At 38.5% G+C, this 25,304-nt stretch overlaps 1 protein-coding gene across 2 annotated transcripts; it reads left to right on the forward strand.

Moving 5' to 3' along the window:
* On the forward strand, positions 1-25,194 carry CBP (sarcoplasmic calcium-binding protein). Of its 2 annotated transcripts, XM_028171023.2 has the most exons (6): positions 6-267; positions 18,168-18,386; positions 19,947-20,108; positions 21,771-21,911; positions 22,509-22,628; positions 23,297-25,194. In XM_028171023.2, exons 1-6 carry the CDS (start codon positions 169-171, stop codon positions 23,405-23,407), a joined length of 852 nt encoding a protein of 283 aa, XP_028026824.2. In that variant the 5' UTR covers positions 6-168; the 3' UTR covers positions 23,408-25,194. The 2 variants fall into 2 exon arrangements, with proteins under 2 accessions (XP_089589923.1, XP_028026824.2); XM_089733797.1 differs by lacking the exon at positions 22,509-22,628 and having other exon boundaries at positions 1-267.
* The last annotated feature ends 110 nt before the right edge of the window (positions 25,195-25,304 follow it).

The raw sequence follows: 25,304 nt of genomic DNA on the forward strand, positions 1-25,304 counted from the left end.
AAACTGAACGCGACGCAACAATTCAAATCAGTCAATTTAAGAAAATCGAGCGTGTGTTTTGTTCGCTTTGCGTGTCGCCGCGTCGCGTCCGATGGATATCGGAGTGATTTCGCCTGTATAAAACTCGTTAAAAAACTGATTTCTGAATCAATAAACTTTTTGACCGCCATGGCGAACTCAATAATGAGATTGGGACTGCGTTCCGTGATTAAGTTGGAGAAGAGCGCGGGTGTTATGTTTTTACCCAGTGTTAAAATCCAATATAAGGTACGTACTACCACCAGTAAATATTAAGATATTTTTTTAGTCTAGTAATAAGTCAATGACACCGTCTTACCGCGCTAATGCATTCTTTGTTGCATCGGCGTCGATTGAACACGCCAGGCAAACGTGATCTACTTTACAGCCAGATTCACCGAAGATTTAAATCGCTTCGTACAAAGCAATCACTAGAACAGCTTTTACACCAGAATTTAACTAATTATGATTTGTATACTAACATAATACAAAGGTAAAGACGTATTATCATTTAAAAAATATATAAAAACAAACAAAGTCTAAAAAACTGCAGTAAAATTTTTAAAACAAACGAAAATAGGACCACGACGGCATTGAGTTTGTTACGTACTCGAAGTAGCGCGGAAGATGCATAGTTAATGAGTACATTTATGATAATGATCTGAAAGGGGTGATATCTATACAAAACAAAGCATTTGTGACTTTGTGTGTGTTCAACATATCGATGGTGTTCAATGTGGTCGCAGGATATTCATCCGTGTAGATGCAAGCTTTGTACAGTCGTTGTTGGTACGGTAGCAAATTAAACGGGCAAGTGGCGCGCGATACGTCTCTTCGAATCTAAGGATGTCGTAAAACAATGCACTTATCACGCGGTCGAGATTCACAAATATAATATTATTCTTATTAGAAAAACGAGTCTTACGCTAACCCGCAGACTAGCTGAATGTAAAGAGATCGTTAACAGACCGTGAGTCCAGAACAAACTTCAATTTACCTAAATAAATAACTTAAGAGGCAGACATAGAAACATAATCATGATGATGGTTTGAATCTGCAAACTCATGCACGCATAAGGTTGTATATCCTACTGAATCCGCTGGGCTGACAGCGATTTATTCCATTACCTATTCGTATTAGTCTGCAATGGTGTAGACTGCAGCAAATTATTATACTGGTGTTAGGAGCTTTTGTGAGTCCGCGCGGGTGAGTACCACCACCTTGCCCATTTCTGCCGTGAAGCAGTAATGCGTTTCGGTTTGAAGGGCGGGGCAGCCGTTGTAACTATATTTGAGACCTTAGAACTTATATCTCAAGGTGGGTTGCCCATTTACGTTGCAGATGTCTATGGGCTCCAGTAACCACTTAACATCGGGTGGGCTGTGAGCTCGTCCACCAATCTAAGCCATAAAAATTAAAAAAAAATGTTGGTAGTGTTGATTAATGGTTCAGGGCGTTATCACAAGTGAGATAATTATAATAATTAAAAAACACAGCTGGTTACTCCTAGCGTTTATTCGCGACTGAACTTAAAAACTTAAAAAGTAAAAAGCAACGGGGCTTGCGGGCGCAGCAGCATGTTATGACTACGCACAATATTGTTTACATAACAACCCGTGTCCCTGTAGACACAACCCACGACTTTCTCGCCGAATCTTCCCAGTGGGTCGCGATCTCGATCCGGTGGTGGATTCTGTGAAGCATTGCTTTTGCTGCTAACGGTGCTTCTAGGTACTTCAAGCACCGGTCATCGTCCGCGTCGAACGGGCTCGACGAGTAAATTAATCCTCAGACACAGCCCACTGAGTTTTTCACCTTATCTTCTCGGTGGGTCGCGTTTCCGACCCGGTGGTAGATTCTGCAAAGCACGGCTCTTGCTAGGGTTCGTGTTAGCAACGTCGTCAGGTTTGAGCCCCGTGAGCTCACCTACTAGTTAAGGCGACGCTGATATAGCCTCTCAAGGCTATCAGTTTAGGTAGGAAAAAAAAAAGCTTTTGCTTGGGTCAGTGTTAGCACCCTGGTGAAGGTCAAGGGGCGACCTGAGGGGATGAGGCCGCGCGGCGCGCTACCAGCACTCTAGCGCGCTGCCGTGGAGTGAATAGAGCGACCGGTCGACGGTGTATGGCGTCCCGACCCGGCAGGCTGGTTCTGGTTCAGCGGGGTATTCCGGGACACCAGCGGCACCGTCTGGGCGGCCCGACGGGCTGCCGTACCGAGACGGCCGACGTTTCAGAGCCTTCGATTTGCCTCGAAGGCTCCGTCAGCTGGGCGTCCTTGGGGTGAGCCGCGCCGTCTGGTTGTAGTGTTGACCGTGGTAGCCCCTCTACCTCATCCGGGTTCTGACCTCGGAGTGGATCGGACGTCGGGTGTAAGAGTGCAGGGGAGTCGTTTAGTGGGTGGGCCCTAAAATCCTTGGGCCCGCGGTCTGCTCACAACACCATGCAGATCGTTGAGTCTCACAGACCCCGCGCGCCCCTTTTGCGCGGGGACCTCGTAGGAGGTTCGGCCCTCTACCCGAAAAAAAAAAGAGTCAGTGTTAGCAAATTCTGATAGCTTGAGGTCATTACATGAATATTACTAGGGTTGCCACCCGTACTTTATAATAAAGTATTGTACGTTATTTAAGGTACTTTATGTGAACAATAAAGTACACAAAAATACTTTATTTGACATGACTTGACAAAAAAAAAAGGTGGCAACCCTAAACATTAGCTTAGATAAAATTGGTAACGTCTCTCAACGCACCATTGTAACATCATCATTCAAGATCGTGTTTAAAGTTTTCCAACGGCATACTATTAACACTTTTGTGGTATTACAAAGGGAAAGTACATAGACATATGTGTTACATGAGATGGGCTCAAAATTATAATATGTAGGACCATCTGCGCAAATCCCTTTTGGTTGTTGTTCCATAAGCACAACGCTGTGTACTGTATTCGGCAGTGCTCTTCACGACCGTCGCGATGCCGAACCAGGGTTTTTGTTCGTGCAAAAAATTTTTAACGACCATCGTCAAAATGACCGCCCCAAGGAATTATTATTATATACACTCGTTTGGGCGCGCCGGCATAGAGTATAATCTCTCAAAATGCATAGCAATCAATTTTAGATTATCGCCTGTGTGATTTTCAAATTGAACGAAAAACTTTTACCAAATTCACTTGTGCGTTCTATGGCAATCATAGACAAAAAAAAATCCTACCTATGCTGATAGTCTTGAGAGGCTATTTCAGCTTCGCCGTAACATTTAGGTAAGCTCACGGGGCTCAAACTGGAGTGTTGCTAACACTAGCCCTAGCAAAAGCAGTGCTTCGCAGAATATATTGCCGGATCGGAAACGCGACCCACTGAGAAGATCCGGCGAGAAACTCAGTGGGCTGTGTCTGTGGGTTAATTCGCTCGTCGAGCCCTTCGTCGCAAGCAACGGGTTCGACGAAGACGGTGACCGGTGCTTGTGGTACCTAAAAGCACCGTTAATTGGTCGGGAGGATCTGTAATGACGTGTTTTGGTCGACGTCGACTATTTACCATTCGGTCTACAGGATCGGGTATGTAATTTCCAGCGGCCACCACAAGAGGGTTCTCATGTCGTGCCGACTTCTCAAAGTGGCATAGACAATGCTACGACAGATTAAGTATAGAAATGAACATTTTTTATCGCAACCTAAGAGCAGATAGATACTCTGGACCACAGATTACTAACAGATGTTTGGGCACTACTCGATTTTGCCAGCACAACAACAGGACATACAATAATAATGGCTTCGAGATAAAAGCATACCGTTTAAACAAAGGCTATTTGAAGTGTACGCTACACAACATTTTTTGATAAAAATAAAAGTATGTAAAATAGATAATAGATATTAATAAAACTAACAACACAAAGAAAAAATCTGAAGTTCTACATCTACACGTCATCAAATGCATGTCACGAAGAACAGAAGAAAAATAAGAAGGTGTTAATTAAACTAAAGTGGTACAACATGAACCGGCGAGTTTTTGAATTCCTTTCTGTTCGTCTGTTGTATTCGTGCTCCTCCCGGGACTACTGAACGGTTTTGTGTGTAGTTTTCACAGGTAGACAGAGATTAGATCAGTTTTTTTTAGCTTTGTTTCATTCAAATTGGATGTTGCAAAATTTGTCGCTATTTAAATCATTTTTGGATTTATTTTTATATCGCCTGATGTTAGAAGAAGCAATTAAGCGGTGCAAATGAGATTATCAATACGAGAATGGCTCTGTCTCTTGTGTTTTCGCGGCGAAACCACTGAACCGAATTTCACGAAATTCGTTTTGGGATTATTTTGAGCTCTGGCTATTTTATATTCCACTGTTGAACAGGTGTAACTTATCCTATTCGGGATAAGCTTACTCGACGCCGGCGAGCTGATAACTGGAAAACTAGTGAAAACATAACATCAATCAAACATGGAAATCTTATATCAAATAGAGCTTGCACGAATACACATCGTAACTTGGCTTAATTTTACACGTTCTAATGAACCTAGCCGTCCATTCTCACTGCTGTAGGATGCTGCTAGGCCGAACATTAGAAGCAGCCCAAGCACAGGTCACATTACTCGTAAATCTCATGGAAGAGTTCGCGTGACGTGACATTCAGCCCATAGCATCAGTCCGCTGACTTTTTTGCTACATCTTCTCAGTGTCTCGAGTTCGAAGCTGTTGCTCTTGAGTTGGTAGATTCTCTCCTCTTGGTTGAGAGGTCGAGTTCGCCCACCCGTCACGGTCAATTTGAAATTACATCCAAGCAGTCCATCCCATAACACTGGCGATTACCATTAACCACATCTAAAAAAACTTTTTTAATTTATCTGTCTGGATTTGGAATATTCTATTAAGTTACATGACGATTCCAATGATTTACAATTTAAATTTAATTAAGATTTATCTATACTAATATTATAAAGAGGAAAGATTTGTTTATTTGTTTGTTTCGAATAGGCTCCGAAACTACTGGACCGATTTGAAAAATTCTTTTTCCATTAGAAGCCGACATTGTCCCTGATGAACATAGGCTACTTTTTTTAAATTTTTTTTTTTTTTTGGTTTCATGTGTGTTTTAATGTTTCCGAAGCGAAGCGAGGGCGGGTCGCTAGTCTTAATTAAATTTCAAATAAATAAAATGCTTAATAATTTCATTTACCGTCTTTTTATTTCCGATTAAATGTTGCTTGATCACAGCTTAATGACATACCTATCATAAAAAATAAACAGTCGGAATCAAATTTTCCAATGATTTTAATGTTGTTTTTATTAGAGGTGGCAGATAATTCTCTAAGTCCGCATTGTTATGCAAAACCACCCCGCCTATTTCTGCTTCTAGTAATTAGAAAAAAGGGCATTCTAAGGTCGGTACACATTCTTCTGAAGCATCAATAGGCACATACTGGATAACGCGGCCGCGACTGGGCCGCGATGGTAACAGAGTTAAAAATTTCGTGAACGCTATCGCATAGCACACACAGTCGCACACATGCAAAAATCCTGCCGAAATTCAGTTTTAAGAAATTTCAATATCTGATAATGATAGAACTTACTGGTGGTAGGGCCTTTTGTGAGTCCGCACGGGTAAGTACCACCACCCTACCTATTTCTGCCGTGAACTAATAATGCGTTTCGGTTTGAAGGGTGGGGCAGCCATTGTAACTATACTGAGACCTTAAATCTTATATCTCAAGATGAGTGGCGCATTTACGTTGTAGATGTCTATTGGCTCCATTAACCACTTAACACCAGATGGGCTGTGAGCTCGACCACCCATCGAAGCAATCAAAAAGTAATAGAAATGCTGTAATATCCATTCGTCGTTATCATAATATTTATTTTAACTTGTACGTCATGTGGTCCTAAAAACTCAAATTATTGACAAAACACACCGTACGAAAGATCTGTATTGGTCAATATGACATTATACCAAAATGAACGAACTCGGCCATTTCATCCTCTTTGTCTTCCCACAAGCCACAAGTGAAAACAATTTGAGATAACCTCTTATCACTCCCCAACGTCCGTTGGTCTGGATTCAAAATTGAAGCGATTATCATCGTTTCGCTGTTCGATTTAGAGCTAATAGTCCTTTGAAAAGAGCTGGAGGAGAGATAAATATTCGCCTACAAGTGTTTACATTTGGACCTGCCTGGTCAATTGGACAATGTTTTATTTGACGTTGCAAACTTGATATTTTGTGACAATAATGAAACTTAAAACTGAAAGTTAAATGAATTGTCTCCAGGAAATAATGCCTCGAAATATGCTAATGAGTCCGTGCTACGTTATTGATTGTAATCAGTTAAAAGGAAATCATTGGAATAAATGTCCTATTTTTAATTTCAGAACATAAAATGACAGAGCTTAGTTTTTACCATTTTAATGTATTTACGACAAGGCATTTTTATGTGAAATCCATATTAGGTTATTTTTCTATGTACAACTTTTTTACTTAGATATTTTAGGTATCTAGCTGCTCTAGGGTTGACCTAGTTATTGGTAAATACACTTTGTTACTCTGGGTACTAAGCTGGGTACTCTGGGTACTCTCATCGAAAATAAGGATACTTTATGATTTTGCTTAGGTCTTTCTCAATTTAGTTTACCTCGGAATGCGGTATGACCTACCTGATCCTCTGATGGAACCTGGTCTGATACAGTCATTCATTGACACAAGTAATGGCAAAGTCGCAGCCAAGTGACTTCTTAGCGCCGTGGATATTTCAAACGTTGTTGGAAGGATCAAGCGATCAGGAATTGGAACACCAAAGAAGGAACTTTAGTCCAGCGCCTGATGGTACTTACATGATAAAACAGCGCGTTACACGTAAAAATGGATAGTGAATATTATTCCGTCATCGTGGAAGTCAGTTTTTTTCCTACCTATGCTGATTATCAGTTTCTCCTTGATGTGTAGGTGAGCTTATAGGGCTCAATACGGGTGTGTTGCTAACATTGGCCCTAGCAAGAGCAATGCTTCGAAGAATCTACCACCGAATCGGAAACGCGACCCACTGAGAAGAAACGGCGAGAAACTCAGTGGGCTAAGAAAGTCAGTCATATACGTGTTTGTACGTATTTGTTTAGTAAAGTTTATATATGCCTGCGAAATCTCTAATTCGATACAATCGCATCACTTCTTACGTGTATACAGGTGTATACCGATTGCTTTATCCTTTACTAGCCACCCGCCCTCGCTTCGCTTCGGAAACTGCAATTTATTATTGATTTCTCCACTATTTAATGGATGTTATTATACATATAAACCTTCCTCTTCAATCACTCTATTTATTTAAAAAAAGGCATCAAAATCCGTTGCGTAGTTTTAAATATTTAAGCATACATAAGGATATAGGGACAGAGAAAGCGTCTTTGTTTTATACTATGCAGTGAAGCCACGAAAGCTTCTATCATCCTCAAGTCTAAAGTGTTCAGTAAGTATAAACTATAAACGAGTAATATTTAGGCAAGTATTGTGAGCACTAATTGACTACTGTTTTCGGGCACTACCTGCTTCAACTAAACATTATCCCAACTATGCAACTATACACAATACAATGGAATGAGATTACGTGACAAAACCCACGGCCCTAAAGCTTTAACAACGGACCCTTTCTGTGAATGGCAACGTAACAAAAAATGGCCTCTATCCGTAATAAACAAATGATAATAATGCTCAAGGACAGTTCGGTTGTAAACAAATGCTTAATTATAATTCAATACGCTATCACGCAGCTGGTTTTATGCCCTTTGAGACCTCATTTTGTGTATAAACAACTGAATAATTAGATACTTCGGTAATTAAAACATAGATCACACTGAAAATTAAAAAAAAATCATAATGATAATGATAATGAAAAGGATAATGATAATGATACAAATTTATTTCACTACAAAAGGCAGCTATATTAAATACTTGCAGAATAGTGAGAAAGTTCCTGCCGCTTGAAGAAAACTAAACTTATTATACGTAATAACTAGCATATTAATTCATAACTACTGTATATTATTTGGCCAAAAGCCCGTACCTATATACAGGTTTACCGGCTCTGTCGACAGATTGAGCTGAGAAAGCAGAAACCTATTTGCAAATGATAATGTCTTAAGTCGTTGTGGCCTAAAGGATAAGACGTCCGGTGCATTCGTATGTAGCGATGCATCGGTGTTCGAATCCCGCAGGCGGGTACCAATTTTTCTAATGAAATACGTACTCAACAAATGTTCACGATTGACTTCCACGGTGAAGGAATAACATCGTGTAATAAAAATCAAACCCGCAAAATTATAACTTGCGTAATCACTGGTGGTAGGACCTCTTGGGAGTCCGCACGGGTAGGTACCACCGCCCCGCCTATTTCCGCCGTGAAGCAGTAATGCGTTTCGGTTTGAAGGGTGGGGTAGCCGTTGTAACTATACTGAGATCTTAGAACTTATATCTCGAGGTGGGTGGCGCATTTACGTTGTAGATGTCTATGGGCTCCAGTAACCACTTAACACCAGGTGGGCTGTGAGCTCGTCCACCCATCTAAGCAATAAAAAAAAAATTCAAATACAAAGATGATTAAATCCCTGTTTATGATGAAACCTTTATAGTTTACATACATCACTGATCCTTTTAATAATGAATGTTTGTCTTCTACGCGATCCTAAACCGATTCTGATAAAATATAGTACAGTTTTTGTTGACACTTTAAGGAAAAGTTTTTGTTAGTGTACTATCAACGTACGATAGAATAGTTTTAAGAAATCGATGTTTTCGAACAATTAGCGATAGTCACAGAGTTTCACTAGCTAATTCTGTGATAATAATACTAATATTTTTTAACGTCAAGCTAAACCCGTATAACAACTAACAATACATTATGGAGGCAATACATAGTTGTCTAAGTTAGGCGGTTGTTCATTTTGGCGCGAAATGTTTAGAGTAGAGGTATGTGATTTGCGCGGCAATTTTGAAAAACAAGATCTGTTCCTATTAAATCTCCAAATAAATGAAGACCGAAATCGACTCTCTAATATAAAATCTTTATGCACACTGCTTGTATCGTTTGTATATTGCAATAATCAGTTATATATTTAAGGGTTCGTGCATATTTATACGCCTTGGCAGACGTGCAGTTATGAATGTAAGCAAGGGCGGATCCAGCTTTGGCGCCAGGAGGGGGTCACATAGTCAAATTTAGATCCGTTCGTTCCCAAACGTTTGCCATTATACAAAGTTATTATATTATATTAAATTAATTAAATATTGAAGGTATGTAGTTACATAAAATCTGTATGGTGACAAAATATATAAATAAAATCATTATATTCAATTAGTGGTCCACCTAAGTCCTGGAACCAGCTCAGGGGGTGGTCATGACCCCCATGACCCCCCCCCTGGATCCGCCATTGAATGTAAGGAGCCATCACAAAGTAAATTTTGGTGTTATCCTTTGAGATGTACCGCAGCGGGGGTTCGCGCCTCCCGCACCGCTTAGCGAGCACCTGCGAGCACTTATCGCATGCATGCTGCCTTTTGTAAATATATCCATTGTAGAGAAAGTTTTACGGCCGAAAAGTTTCAAAATTAAACGTTGTTTCTAAAGAACCAAAACGAATAGTCTTGACATTCCTTAGAATTGAGATAGATTCTGTCAAAATCGCCGATAGATCGCCCGTTTTAACTCTACCGACTGAGCCAGTGAGTTAATTTATTGAGGTGTATAGTTATTGTTATTTTTGTATACCGTACCTACTACGAGTATGCGAGTATGAGTGAGATTTTGCTAAAAATAACAAAAAAAATTGGGCAAATTACGCGCCTCAATAAAACTACCACCGATGACATAGGTAGAAATATTTGGTGAGAAATCTTGTATTTTGGTATTTTATATTTATAGTTTTTTTATCCGACTATCGAAGAAGCTGTGTTTAATTCTTTGGCATGTTCTACAGCCTAAGCTTTTGGTTGATTATCGATATACGTAAGTACGAGGTGCCATTAGATTCATCTGTCTCGGATGTCACACAGTGCTTTTTTTTAAATGGGGTGTCTGCAAAATTTTATTTGTAATTATTTATTGAATTCTACAATTAAAAATAGAACTTGCCAACAACATTATCTAGTTAGAAAAGAACAGAAATAGTTTGTTTTATTTATAATCGAAAAGTTAAAAGTTGTTAATTGAAAATACTTTATTATTCAGTGATAAAAAAATTACATTAAAATAATAACTAAAAAGCCAAAATAAACTTTATATTATAATATCTCAATAAAATAAACGTAATTTTAATGTTGGTAAATTTAATGCAAGAATGTATACAAAACATGCATAATCACAATCAGAGCATCATCGAATGAGTCTGAACATGTTTTAAATGAGCAGGTGGCCTAATGTGTGTATATCGTTTGCTTTAGAATTCCATTTAAAAAAAAAGGAGTTATATGAATATTTTCGAACACGGTGACGTGTGAACCCTCCATCAAATCCACTAATACTATTATTAGACACCTGCATCTCTAGCACTAGGAGTTAGCTAGCCCTAGGGACCTTAGTAACCGTATTCGTCGAATTTGCTGAAAAGTTAGACTTGCCACCTACATCAGTCTGCTGAGTTTCTCGGCAAATCTTCTCAGTGGGTCGCGTTTCCGATTTGGTGGTAGATTCGCCGAAGCTTTTCTCTTGTCATAGCAGATATTAGCAGTCTTCCGGGCTGAACCCTGAGGTTATTAGTAGTAGATAGGGAAACATAAATTACAAAGGCGTATAAAATATTCTCATAATATAGTTACTTTGTTTAGAAAAAAAAAAACATAATATACAACAAATTTTCACAATATTCGGATCACATAAAGTCATCTTCTTAGTCGTTTGAGTTCTCGCAGAGTGGTCGTGGTCAATAGTCATATAATGGAATACTGTTCGAATGTAAGCCTAAAATGAATGATAACATTAATATCTTAAAAAAAAAAAAAATGTTGAACGCGGACATAATCCGAGTTACGCAACAAGGGCCACGAAGGGCCTTGGTGTCAATGACCGGCCGCCATTTACTTTTCTAAACGCGCGAGTTCCGAATAGGGTTGCCACATACCACACACGCACCAGAAATGATTTAGGAATGTTCGCTTAATAACATAATCTGTGTTCACGTTGCACTAATTTGGATCTGATCCGTCCTGATATACTATATAATCGTGTCGGTATCCATTTCAAAATAGTCCCGTACAATAACAGTGTTACCTGCGATGCCCGGCTCCTGTTACTGTAACGGGTTGCAAAGGCAAAATCTGCGTTTCTCTGCACTGCATAGACTATACTTGCTTTTCATATTATTTAATAGCATAATATTAAGTGTATTATCTATGTTTAGCATAGCATACGTTGTGGTAAACTTGTGTCAAATTTAGCAACGCTAGACGCGGGAAACGGTTGGCAACCCTACTTCAGCGGTTAAGTAGGACGTAAATTACGACTGTGCAGCAACATACTACAAAACATATTGTTTCAAATAAGTATGTGTAGCGTTGCTACTTTGGTGAACGATAAAAAAACCTTGCGTTCCAAGGTGAAAATCATGTTTTGATGTTATTACAGCCTACGGTTATCTCACATTGACAGGGTGTTAGAAGAATCTTCTGCTTATGGCAAAAAAAAAGTGCTCGCACTTTGCAGAAATCTGCATTAATATTATAAGGTGATTAAGACGTAAAATTATATGCTTCTCTCCCCCTTGGGAGTAGTTCTTTCTACTGGTTTGGTACCACTGCGGGACTGATATTAGAAAGTTGGTGATCTAATAGTCAGTTAAAGATAATTTACAAAGATGTGGTACCCGTCTATATTTTGTGATAAAATATGCACTTTACAAAATAATAAAAAAAGCTAAAAGGTAATTTCAAAATAAGGTCCTACGTAACCTTATCGTTAGGTAATTTTAATTCGAAATAAATAATAATAATAATAATAGAGTGGATCAGTTCACTGATTGAAATGGTAATATTTTAAAGATAAAATTGGATTACTCAAAGAATTTCACCACTGTACCATACCAGATTGATTGAATTTTTTCTTTTCTAAAACTATTTATAAGGTATAACGTTACACGGTAAATATATTATTTTTTATTTGAATTTTTTTATTGCTTAGATGGGTGGACGAGGTCACAGCCCACCTGGTGTTAAGTGGTTACCGGATTCCATAGACATCTACAACGTAAATGCGCCACCCACCTTGAGATATAAGTTCTAAGGTCTCAGTATAGTTACAACGGCTGCCCCACCCTTCAAGTCGAAACGCATTACTGCTTCACGGCAGAAATAGGCGGGGCGGTGGTACCTAACCGTGCGGACTCACACGAGGTCCTACCACCAGTAACGTATGTTATCTATTATTATCTATATAATAATTCCAATATAAAGAAATATTAAAACAGTTACATAAAAGGTAATACAGTTCCATACAATACCACATATCACAATACTGTCATTCAGTTGCTCCAATTAAGTCGCAATGGAAATCAAATTCACAACGGATATAATTGCCTAAACAAGCGTTTGGAAAAATTAAATTGTTTTTAAGCCAAGCTTAGAGTCACTGAAGATGCGAAAAAAGAAAGCTATCTAATGAAGAAAAAGTTAAATAAATAGGAAATTTTAATTATAATATGACTACCTTTATGCAGAAGATCAAAGTCTCAAATGTCTTGGTATCAAAGAATATAATTACTGTCTACCGAGAGCTTTGTACAAATTGTAACACGACACAGAAAGTTTGATGGTGTATCAACTGTCATCTGTCAATTGTAGTTAAAAAACGACTTAATTTTTGCGCTTAATTTAAAAATCTGGTCGATAATAATTTAACATTCTATTCTAAATATTATAGTATTCATAAGGGTTCATATTTAAATTAAAAGGATTATTTTTGTGACATGTTGATAATTTATATAAATTAATCACTAAGTTTACAGCAAATAAGTTAATGATTATGCATTCGACAACCAAAAGAGTTAATAATCTTTGATTTTAGTCCATTGTAATTTATATGACAGTTGTCATTGAATCAATCATCTATGCGAGTATTTTATATTTTTTCGGTCTTGGAAGTCAATTATTTTTTAATCGGCATTCAATGTCATGTTTTCATTCTCTTAGGATGTGTACGCTCTGAAATGATAACACAATATTACTAATAGATCAAATTTAAATAGAAATAGTTTAATACTTCTTTCTATTTCTTCTTCTTTTTATTCTTTCAGTAAAATAAAGATTACAGGTCGAAGCTGTTTGACTATTTTCGATGAGCTGAGCTAGCTTCCTAAGCTTCACCACCGGGGTTTTAGGCCAGGCCGGCATTAGTATGGATATGTTTCTTTAAGTGCATTGCATAAAAAAAACATGAGAATGAATGATGCGGTCAGTAGTGTAATAAAAAAAAATGATAACACTAAATGTTTTGATTACTAGTTGTTATAGTTGGAAAGAAAATTTATTTCTTATTTGTTTGTAAAAATAATATCTCAATAATTACTTGGATGTCATATTAATAATATATTTTTACATTAGGGAAGTTTATTTCACACTTTGTATATTATTACTGTAAATAAATACTTATATTCGAATTAAGTTTGTTAAATCCTGTTTTAGGCTTATAGTTTCATTTATATTTTTTCAAATATTGGAACGAAGTTTTGGAACGAAGTTTTGGAACGAAGTTCCTTATCGCGCGTTGTGAAAGGGGGCTAGACGGAAAAAATTCTTACGAAAAGTTGTCACGACACTTTTTAGATCCGTCATTCTGACCAATCAACGTGTAGGCGCTTATCGCGTGCATTGCTCGTATCCGATTGGTCCGCGTAATGAGTACAGTTTCTCGAGATAGCGTTTCAACAATAGTAATTTAGTTCATAGTATTGTTTTCTTCTTCTTCATAATGCCGTAATTTATTATTATAACTTAAAAAAAAATTACAATTCCTTCACTAATTAATCGAAAGGAACTTCGTTCCATCCGGGTGTCCCTTGACACCTCTGAAGTTTTTTTTTGTTTGTAGTTTTGAGAAAAACGATTTCTTAGGCATGTTCAATGTTTAGGGACGTGCCCATCTCAATCAATCTATAGTGAGTTTAGTAGATCCAGATCCAGTAAATGTATAAATTAATAAATATATATCGACGCTTGAAAGGCAAAAGTGACTAAGCGACATTAACTGCTTTGTACATAAATGATAGGCAATAACCATATTCGATGTGCAAAAAATATATATTTCTAGGTCTATTAAAATCATTTCAATCCTACAGCTACTAGCTAGATTCTACTACAGCTGGATTCGTTAAAATAAATTTTGATTTCAGGTATTTCAACTTTAAATTAGTCTATTGTAAAGTTCACGCATTGTCGCTTAGTCACGTTTGCCTTTCAAGCGTCGGAATATATATATATATATCTAATTATTTGAGGTCATTCATTGTTGGATTTTAATAAATAAATAATTAATAATAAATAACATGGCAACATAAGCACACGCTATAAACTAACTATCCAATACATAGTACGTCAAACGTCATCTGGTAGAAGATATTTCCACAGCATAATGTCTAATTAATAATAACACTGACAACACTGGCATGTCATGAGTGAGGACACAGACATTTTTATTCTCAACGAGCTGCTATATGCTGATAAAAGGTTAAAGAACTTTTCTCAACATGACCTAAATCAAGACAAGGTGTTGCAAATCTACATGTCAATCAAAACAAGTGGATATTTATTTTTCCAAATACTCTATAAAGCTTATCGATAAACAGTCAACAATGATAGTACACACCAGAAAATAAACAGGAAAACCGTTTGTGACATGAATACTGGACACATTCGGTTCAAATATTTGTGAAAGATAATAATTTTATTTAGTTTCATACTATATTATGAAATCATTACTTTTAATGCTCGTTAGCAACTATGAATCGAATTTATCGGAAAGAAGTGTATGATGTGAAATGACAATCATTACGAGTATAGGTATTATAATGGTCAAGTCACCTTAATCACTATGTCAACAAAAAGGGAGTAGGTATCAAATTTACATCAGCACAAAAGTTCTGAAAGTTTGAGAAGAAAATGAATTAAAATATTAGCAGCGCATGTGACCGTCAAGCATTATTTACGTCTCGTGTTTGTTAGGTTAAGTAAGGTTGGAAAAAAAAAAAAAACTTGCTATCTCTCCGAGACGGCCGATGTTTCAGTGCCTTCGATTCGCCTCGAAGGCTCCGTCGGCCGGGCGTCCTTGGGGTGAGCTGCGCTGTCTGGTTGCAGTGTTGACCGCGGTAACCCCTCATCCGGGTTCTGACCTCGGAGGGGATCGGACGCTTGGGCGAAGAGTGCAAGGGGGTCGTTTAGTGGGTAGGGCCCTAAAAAAATCCTTAGGCCCGCGGTCTCGCAGTCGCAGACCAGTTTACTGGTGGTAGGACCTCTTGTGAGTCCGTGCGGGTAGGTACCACCGCCCTGCCTATTTCTGCCGTGAAGCAGTAATGCGTTCGGTTTGAAGGGTGGGGCAGCCGTTGTAACTATACTTGAGACCTTAGAACTTATATCTCAATGTGGGTGGCGCATTTACGTCGTAGATGCCTATGGGTAACCACTTAGCACCGGGTGGGCTGTGAGCTCGTCCAACCACCTAGCAGTAAAAAAAAGTCCCACATACCCCGCGCGCCCCCTAGGCGCGGGGACCTCGTAGGAGCATCGGCCCCCGGTCAGAAAAAAAAACGCGCCGTCTCTAGCGCGTAATCTAATTTTTTTTTAAACTACATATTTGTTGTTGAGTGTTATAAATAGCGTTGGGGAGGCTAGTTGCAACTGAACGAGTGCAACTAAATTTAGTTTACTTTTTATTTTCACATGTCATTCCTATAGCGGGTAAGACGTTCATGAATGTCATAGTCATAGTGGCATCAATCGATCGATTCTTGGTATTTTAATTTTCTATCTTTTTGAGGTCACGACTACTAAAACCGATATTTTCTCATACTTGACAAAATGTTTTTCCATTAATATTTGTGTTTCATGAATAAACAATAAGCAGGTTACCAAGTAATTTAGTGCGTGCTGCATTTATAAACATGAGATGTAAGCATCAGGTTGTTTTTGTTCTTCTTTATTTATTTTATTCGGAATAAATAACTCGACTTCTCAAAGCATTTATTAAGATAGTTATGATAAACGTTAAAAAAAGAATAGGTTAATAACATATCAATCTAAAAAGTAGTTGACATTAATTGAATTAAAATGATCATTCAATCACTGTTTTCGTGAAATATCTATGCATATATATACTTAAGTATTTTGTAGCCAATTTTATCCCAACGTTGTGTTTTAGAGCAACCCTGGATTCATTCAGCTTCATTTTCTATAGATCATTTTCTAGTAATTTCCAGTCATTTTCTAGATCAAAATAGACAAAGACCGCTTACCTATACTGCAGTTAGGCTACACATTAAACCTAGCGTTATTTGCAAAACAGGTAATAGTATTATATTTTTAGACATTATTTTGTCAGACACGCAAAATAATTCACTGTAAGTACTTAAATTTTTGTTTTGTTTTGCTTACATTGCTGAGATCGGTGGTTGAGCTTATGACTCACCTGGTGTTAGTTGGTTACCGGATACCATTGACAACTACGACGTAAATGCCGCCTCCTACCTCGAGACATGAGTTCTAAGGTGTCAGTTTTTACACTACAACGGCTGCCCCGTCCTTCGAACCGAAACGCATTACTGCTTCACGGCAGAAATAAACAGGGAGGTGGTACCTACCCGTGCGGACTCATAATATTTATATATGAAGTTAAACCTTTCCAGGGTGTTTCCAATCATCTAACGTCATTAAATATATTAACATATTTGTGAATAGAAAGCTATATAGGTAACTTACGTTCCATTGCTGCGTTGTCGTCTTTATTATCTTATATTTTTTATTATAGTTTCGTATTAATTACCACCTAAAGTAATTAAAAATAGTGTAAGAAAAAATGATTTTATTCTAAAAAACCGTGAGGTGTTCTTCAGGATATTATCAAAATAACCTTTCTACTCATATCTGTTCATAAAATATTTATAACTACTGATACCATGCACCCCACGCTCTTTTTTACAATAAAATCATTTTTGCTTACACTATTTTTAATTCAAATTTAATAAAATTTATTTTCTACTTTTTAGTTGGATTTTCTATAAAAGCGTATTTTGTTAGTTTTTTTAAACTATTATTTATTTTTCATTTTTTAGTTGAATTTAGATTTTTTAATTTTTGTTTTAATATTGAATTGTCATCGGTCCTTAATAAGTATACCAAATTTCGAGTTAATCCGACGTTTTGAAGGGGGTAAAAATCATGTTCAAAGATTCCGTTACTAACATACATACTGTGGCGGGTAGCCATCATACAACGCAAGATAATTGACAGATGTCTGAATCTCGCTTACGACATTTTCAAGATAAAGCGCATATATAAAAGTTCCGAACAACAACATTCAGACCGTCGGTCTACCGAGCAATGTCACCCGCTCGGTGTAAGATCTTTCCCTCCGTCGTTAAACCCCAAACATACATACGTCTGAAGCTAATAAAAGCGTATTAAAAATACCCAGTATTTTAGGATTTTAGTATAAGGTGTATAATTTTTCCAACAAACAGTGGCCCCGTAATGCACAATGAACACACATGCACGGAAAGAGGTCATCGGCCCCGCTATCATGCTGACCGACTCGTATCAACGTATTTACTAACACAGTCAACGGGTCAATTATCGTGATTAATTATAAAGATATTAACCTCGTCTTATATTACGAATTATTACTAATGCCCCATTTTTATTAGGCTTAGAGTGTTCAGAGCAGATCAGCTAAATTAAATAGTTACAGGGGGCAGGAGAATGAGTTTACCGTCATAAAAATATGAGAAATGGAATTTTGAAGACATGGAAAGTATCTAACATTTTAAGAATTAGAATTATCTTCATATATATTTGTAGAAAAATCATTCTGAGCTTACTCTCACATCGCACTTAAAGTTTTATTTCAAAACATTAAATTTCCCATCAATTGTATTCAATTGTAAAAATGATAATCTGACAAGCGTGGTTTTCTGTTTACAGTTAATTCACACGAAACCAACGTGCAACGGATCGGTGTGTCACCTGGAAGACAGACCGCGACACGTCAAACGTGAATCGCGGGAGATCACCGAGTTGCCTCACAGCTCATTAAGACGTTGTTACAGCAAACAACATGGCCGACCGGAAATAGACAGAAGGAAACAGCCCGATTCGGAATCTGATTCCGACTCTGACACCGAGTGTAAGGGGCTGGACCGGGTGAGTTCGGGATAAACTTTCATAATAATTTATTCAAAAGGGTTGTCACAAAATGAACCGAACGAAATAGGAGGTAGGACAGTTTAACTGGTGGTAGGACCTCTTGTGAGTCCGCGTGGGTAGGTACTACCGCCCTGCCTATTTCTGCCGTGAATCAGTAATGCGTTTCAGTCTGAAGGGTGGGGCAGCCATTGTAACTATACTGAGATCTTAGAACTTATATCCCAAGGTGGGTGGCGCATTTACGTTGTAGATGTCTATGGGCTCCAGTAACCACTTAACACCAGGTGGGCTGTGAGATCGTCCACCCATCTAAGCAATAAAAAAAAGTTGAGATTGTTTAGTTCTATATCGATGCACTGGTGCTGAAGGGGTATTTATTTACGAAAAAAATAAAATTAAAACTTGAACCGATATTTAAAAATGATTTCAGGAAATTTAGAAATTGAGTACAATTTTGTTAAGACCTTGACCTCATGTCTATGGGCTTTCGTAATAACTTAGCACCAGATGGGCCAGGAGTTCAGGCATCCATCAACGTAGTAAAATAAAAACTACAAGTTCAGTAGTACCGACGGAGTCATATTGGCATCTTTATTTACTTTACACTGGATAAGTAACCCACTGAGTTTCTCGCCGGATCTTCTCAGTGGATCGCGTTTCCGATCCGGTGGTAGATTCTGCGAAGCACTGATCTTGCTAGGGCCAGAGTTAGCAATACTCCTGGTTTGAGCCCACCTACACGCCAAGAAGAATCTGAAATAGCCTCTCAAGGCTACAGCATAGGTAGGGAAACAAAACACGATCCACCTGATATAAGTTGGTACATAGATGTTACGCAGTGAATAAATACCACCACCCATCTCGAGAAACAAAGTCAAATTCCCAGTTAAACTGTAAAATCCCATCCCTCAAACCGGAACCCTGTACAAGAAATTGCAGATGATGGCACCTTCACTAGCAAGCTCTCAGGATGCCCAACGTTCTAATGTGTATGAGTAGAATAGATCTTTTCCGAGCCGTATCGTAAATGATAAAAGTGATATCTTGAAATGCACATTAGATGAAGAAAATGGTTTAAATTCGCAAAAATAAAATCTGCTCTTGGAGAGGATAAGAAATTTAAGGGGTCAACTTCAAGCAACCCCAAAGATAACTTTGCCATGAAATCATAGGAATAAACTAAATCTATCGTAGAGACATTTAGCTTACGTTATGGGTTTTTGTAATTTCTGTCAATAATCCGGTAATCGTTCTCGTCGAGCCCGTCGCTTGCGACGAAGGGCTCGGCGAGTAAACTAACCCACAGACACAGCCCACTGATATTCTCACCGGATCTTCTCAATGGGTCGCGTTTCCGATCCGGTGGTAGATTCTGCAAAGCACGGCTCTTGCTAGGATTCGTGTTAGCAACGTCGTCAGCTTTGAGCCCCCGAGCTCACCTAATAGCTCAGTGAATCTAGAATAGCCCTTCGAGGTTACTAGGATAGGTAGGAAAAAAACAGTCAATCAAGTCTACGACGCGTATAATTCATGCGTTTCCTTTCCATTGATTCGCAGTCTGAGTTTTGGCGCCGCAAGATGCGTACCGTCCACAACATTTTAGACGTCGACAAGGATGGGCTGATCTCGTACAACGACTTCTTGCTGTTCGCTGAAAGGTTCAAGTCTCTCGGCCACCTCGACGCGAAGCAGGCGAAGGAATTCACCGACATCATCAAGGTGAGGGATTTCACTCAAGATTTTAGGGCAAATATTCTGAAGCAGTTAAAAATAGAATATACTCAACGTCTATCCACAAGCTGCCTACAAAGAATATTGCGGTATTTTGGTCATGTTGCACGCAGGGATACCAGCAATTTGGAACGCCTTGTAGTGACCGGTAAAATCGAGAAAAAAAGGCCTAGGGGTAGAGGTCCCAAACGATGGTCGGTCCAAATAGCGGAGGAACTGAAAATACCTGTCAGCGACGTACTCCAACAAACTACAGAACGGGATCGATGGAGACAGCTAGTTGACGGAATCAGACGGAGTCAAGATCTTCAACAATGAGGGACCGATTGAAGAGAAAGAGGGCAAATATAATGTATATTTTAAACTCATATTTGAATCCTTTCGGGGTTAGACAGAGACCACTCGGTGCACACGATAGTCTGTCCGTAGTAAAATTGTTTATCTCAAGTCCGAGGGTTGTAACCACTTTCATCCATGATTTTCGTCCTCACCATGTTCTGACATCTCATCTTGGCTTTGGTAACTTGGTGAGCGTCGTGGACGGTGGAATCAAGTGTGCAGATGAGGTCAGACCAATGCATTTGGTTGCGCCCCTGCGATATTGTTCTTCAACTTTGTCAGTAATCACCAGTTACTATCTCTTCAGACGTTCGCAATATTATAGTAGTCTCCTTTATTTTGCTTAACCAATCCCAGGTCCGAGTCAAATCTCAGAGGTTTGACTCCAGTCCGGTGGTAAAGCCATTGAGAGTACACATATTGAGTGGTACATCGCACCTGCGTCACTTGAAAGGATAAAAAGATTTTCATGAACAACGAAGCCCATTATATGGATCGGATTGTCTACTAACAATGTTAAACGATGATAGGTTGGGTTCATTGACGTTCGCGGAAACCCCACTACTTTGACTGGGTTCTGATCTCGGCTTGAGATCGGACGTCAGAGAGTGCAAGGGGAATCGGGTTCATTGATGTTTCCTTAGCTTAGGCAGGGCCCCGCCGACCTCCGGTTGCGCCTGTGTGCGAAAACCATGAAGCGCCTCCTATTTTTACGAATATTAATTTTTCAATGTATTTTTTTTTTATTATTTGTTAAATTCGACCTATTGTTTTGACGTAAATCTTGGGATGCTTGTACTAAAAATGCATTATACGTTTTGTTATTTACACGTTATATGTTGTGCCTGTTGTACCTACTTACTTATCGATACTCCACTACAAAGAATTTGTTGTTGTAGAGTTCATCCATACTACCTGGAGCCACTGCGCTCATCTACAGTGCGTTTCCAGAGGTCTTTTTTGCCATGTACCATCCGGCTATGGAATGAGCTCCCCTTCACGGTGTTTCATGAGCGCTATGAGCTATATTCAAACGAGGCTTGTGGAGGGTATTAAACGGTAGGCAGTGGCTTGGCTCTGCCCCTGGCATTGCTGAAGTCCATGGGCGTTGGTAACCACTCACCATCAGGTGGGCCGTATGCACGTCTGCCTACAAGGGCAAAAAAAAAGTGTAACATAAATAATTTCGGTGGTGACGCCCTTGTTGTCTTGGCGCTACACTTCGCATACAGGCGCGTCGGTGCCCTGAGCTTAGGCAATTTTTCCGACTCGAGTTTCGACATATCTTATATTCCTATAATATCTCTGCAGATGACATGGGAGCAACAATGGGGCACCATAGATCCGTACAATTTTGTGACGGTGGAACAATACTTGGAGGACATGCATCACGTCCTCAACGACAAGACTCTCAAGAAGAAGGCTCACCGCTGGCTGCCTTATCTGTTCAAGGTACGGAGCTGCTCTGTCGTAAGGATCTAAGTGTCCAACTGAGAGGCATTTGGTCACCTTTGGCCGCAATAGCATATGTTACCTACTGTTTACAAAAGGTCTTTCACTAAATGGGTATTATCAGTAGATCGTCGTTCCAAATGTATTATAATTATTCAGAACTCGAATATTTATCTTCCGCAATAGATATCGTTCTGTATAATTTTGCCGTTTAAGCTTTACCGAAGTTCTAAAGCAGGAGTTCCTAAACTTATTTCCTCTACTGCCCACTTTGAGAATTAATTATTTTTAGCGCCCCAATTTTTTTCACCTATTTAAAAATTACTATAGCGAGAGCTCAGTCGGTGTCCAAGAGTCCTCCTAGATGAAGTTACAAATCGCCCCCCAAGCCTCTATACAACGATCCCACTTTTTTCTGAGTCTCTTCCCCTTTAGGCCTGCAGCGCCTACAAGGGGGCGCTATCGCCCACTTTGAGAAAGGCTGCTCTAAAGGATTAATTGCTGTAGTTGCAAGACTTAAACGCAGATACCTTTGCTATGCTAAGGCATCGTACCAATTAAGGATCGAATGTTGACCAGTTGTCGTGTTGTACGCAGGCTGTCGACGCAGACCGCTCCGGATACATATCGGTCCGTGAGTTCAAGTTGTTCTTTGAATGTCTCGGACTGACGAGCGAGCACGCGGCCGTCGCCTTCGCCGGCATCGACGTTAACGGGGTACGTATTCATTATTGAGGGTTTTTTTTTTCTAATTTTACTGGTGGTAGGACCTCTTGTGAGTCCGCACGGGTAGGTACCACCACCCCGCCTATTTCGGCCGTGACGCAGTAATGCGTTTCGGTTTGAACTCATATCTCAAGGTGGGTGGTGGCATTTACGTTGTAAATGTGTATGGGCTCCAGTAACCACTTAACATCAGGTGGGCTGTGAACTCGTCCACCTATATAAGCATAAGGCGATCAGTGGTCATTAGACTTTCGAGACATGAGGTCGGAATTCTGATTGGTTCCGATTCCTTAAGGGCGCTAATCCGGGCGTCAATGAAATTGTAAATTCTGCTACTTTAATATTTAATTAATACGATAATAGGGTATATTTTCGAATGAGGTTTTCACCACCACGGCGACTTGCCTTCGTTTTGTTCTGTATGTTCCAACACCCTGTGATTTAAAACCAGTCAAATCTAATTTACTGAATTTAGTTAACTAATTAATTTTTTTTTATTGCCCTCGTAGGCAGACGAGCATACGGCCCACCTGATGGTGAGTGGTTACCGTCGCCCATGGACTTCAGCAATGCCAGGGGCAGAGCCAAGCCGCTGCTTACCAGCCCAGCCGCTGCCTACCAACCAAGCCGCTGCTAATTAACTCGTTTATCGTCGACAGGACGGCAAGGTGTCCCTTAAGGAGTTCGTCCAGCTCGGGAAGGAGTTTTTCCACACCGAAGACGAGACCAGAGTCTCCAAGATGTTCTGGGGACCACTCACCGACGTTTAAGACTCATACTTAAGACTCAATCAACGACTTAAAATATTACTTCACAGCACTCACGACCCGCGTGCCACTAACGCCCTCCCGGGGAAAACAATCCGAATTTATTATAAAGTTTTAACGACTTACCGGATAAACCAAAATATAATTTGACAATATCAATATCGTTAACTTATCGTAACAAATATTTCAAGAAATGCGACCTTTAAAAAAAGCTTTTTATCTGCCTACCCACTAGGACCTTAGAGCCTTAGAACTTATATCTCAAGGTGGGTGGCGCGTTTACGTTGTAGATGTCTATGGGCTCCAGTAACCACTTAACACCAGGTGGGCTGTGAGCTCGTCCACTCATCTAAGCAATAAAAAAAAACAGCCTCAACTGGATGGTAACTTCGTCTGCTATGGAGCAGGAAATAAAAAAAAAGCGTCGATTTAGATTCTATCATATTTTTTAACTCGACCGGATAATATTAATTTTTGTAATTATTTAATAAAGGTGGTCATTGAATTTTTCACATTTCTTGAAATTTTATTTTAGTTTTAAAATAAAAAGTACATATTACGACTTTTAATTAACTATAGATTGACGGTAATCTTTAGTGTTTTAGTTTTTTTTTTATCTTTTTAATTTCGTTCGCTCTTTGACTGTAGTAAATATAAAAAAAATATAATTGAACAAGTGTTTTAAAATATAGCTCACTAATTTTTAATTTACTGAAATTTTATACTTTTTCACCGCCGAAGCTTTAGCTTATTTTAAGAAGCTACAGTAGAACTAACCCGCAGTAAATCTACTTTATTAACTTTAGTTGACTAATGTTAATGTATAAACTGTAATTATCATTACTAGAGGTCCCACAGTAGTCGAAATTCGACTAATTGGAATTGTAAGTTTGTACCCTATTATGATTGTATTTTATACATCTATAATCACAAATTTCGCCAAGACTACACTATAAAAAATATTAACAAAGACAAACAATATTTAATCTATTCTCAATTTGACAACAGACGTCAAGAACAAAAGTTTGACAATAAATAGTATGCATGCGTGTGCGCGACAAATACATGGTATGTAGTGTGTGTAATGTTTTCTTTATTGATTTAATGTATCTTTTATGCATTATTTTAAAAAAAAAATTAGCATTGTGCACTTCTTCTCTATATTCTCTATAAGTGTGTAAAATTTCATACTCCTCCGTCCGCGCAATTTTCGTAAAAAGGGATACAAAGTTTTTGCTTCACGTATTAATATATTTAAATAGAGGGGTGAAAATTTATTTGGTTTTTCGCTTAATACGCGACAATTTATCTTTATAATTAAAGGTGCGTTTTATTTAGTATTAGCATCAACAGTTTTATATTTTTATTTGAACTTTAATTAAGTTTACCGTATTTAAATATGTAGCATTGGTGGCGCATTTACGTTGTAGATGTCTATGGACTCCAGTAACCACTTAACACCAGGTGGGCTGTGAGCTCGTCCACCTATCTAAGCAATAAAAAAAATAAAAAAATAAGAAGTTTTTTGTTATGAAATTTTTTCCGAATTTTAAACTATATAATATGGCATTTCTTTAATTGAACTTCAATTAAATTTACTCCATTAAAAAAAGTAATTATATGACATTTTTATTAATTTTAAACTTTAAATGCCTCTCCTGTAAAGTTGCAAAAATGTCGATTAAACCAAATAAGCTTTCAGTCCTCGTTATGATAATGATGATTTTCTTTATTTACCTGAATGTATTGTGACGATGTTCAATATATGGAATCTCAATAAAAATTAAAAAGACACATCTCTTTTCATTAGTTCGAATGATCACGGTCGCCTGATGGTAAGTGCGCCCCACTGTAGGGGTTGGCGACGGACCCTGCTTCATTCTGCGTCAAACTAAAATCC

This window comes from Bombyx mandarina, chromosome 16 (genome assembly GCF_030267445.1).
Source record: "Bombyx mandarina strain Sakado chromosome 16, ASM3026744v2".
Lineage (NCBI taxonomy): Eukaryota > Metazoa > Arthropoda > Insecta > Lepidoptera > Bombycidae > Bombyx > Bombyx mandarina.

Excerpts from the sequence above, each read along its gene's own strand:
- CBP (XM_028171023.2), top strand. The coding sequence starts at position 169 with ATGGCGAACTCAATAATGAGATTGGGACTGCGTTCCGTGATTAAGTTG. Across the intron at positions 20,109-21,770 it reads AATTCACCGACATCATCAAG|ATGACATGGGAGCAACAATG; the intron begins GTGAGGGATTTC and ends ATATCTCTGCAG. Across the intron at positions 22,629-23,296 it reads CCGGCATCGACGTTAACGGG|GACGGCAAGGTGTCCCTTAA; the intron begins GTACGTATTCAT and ends TATCGTCGACAG.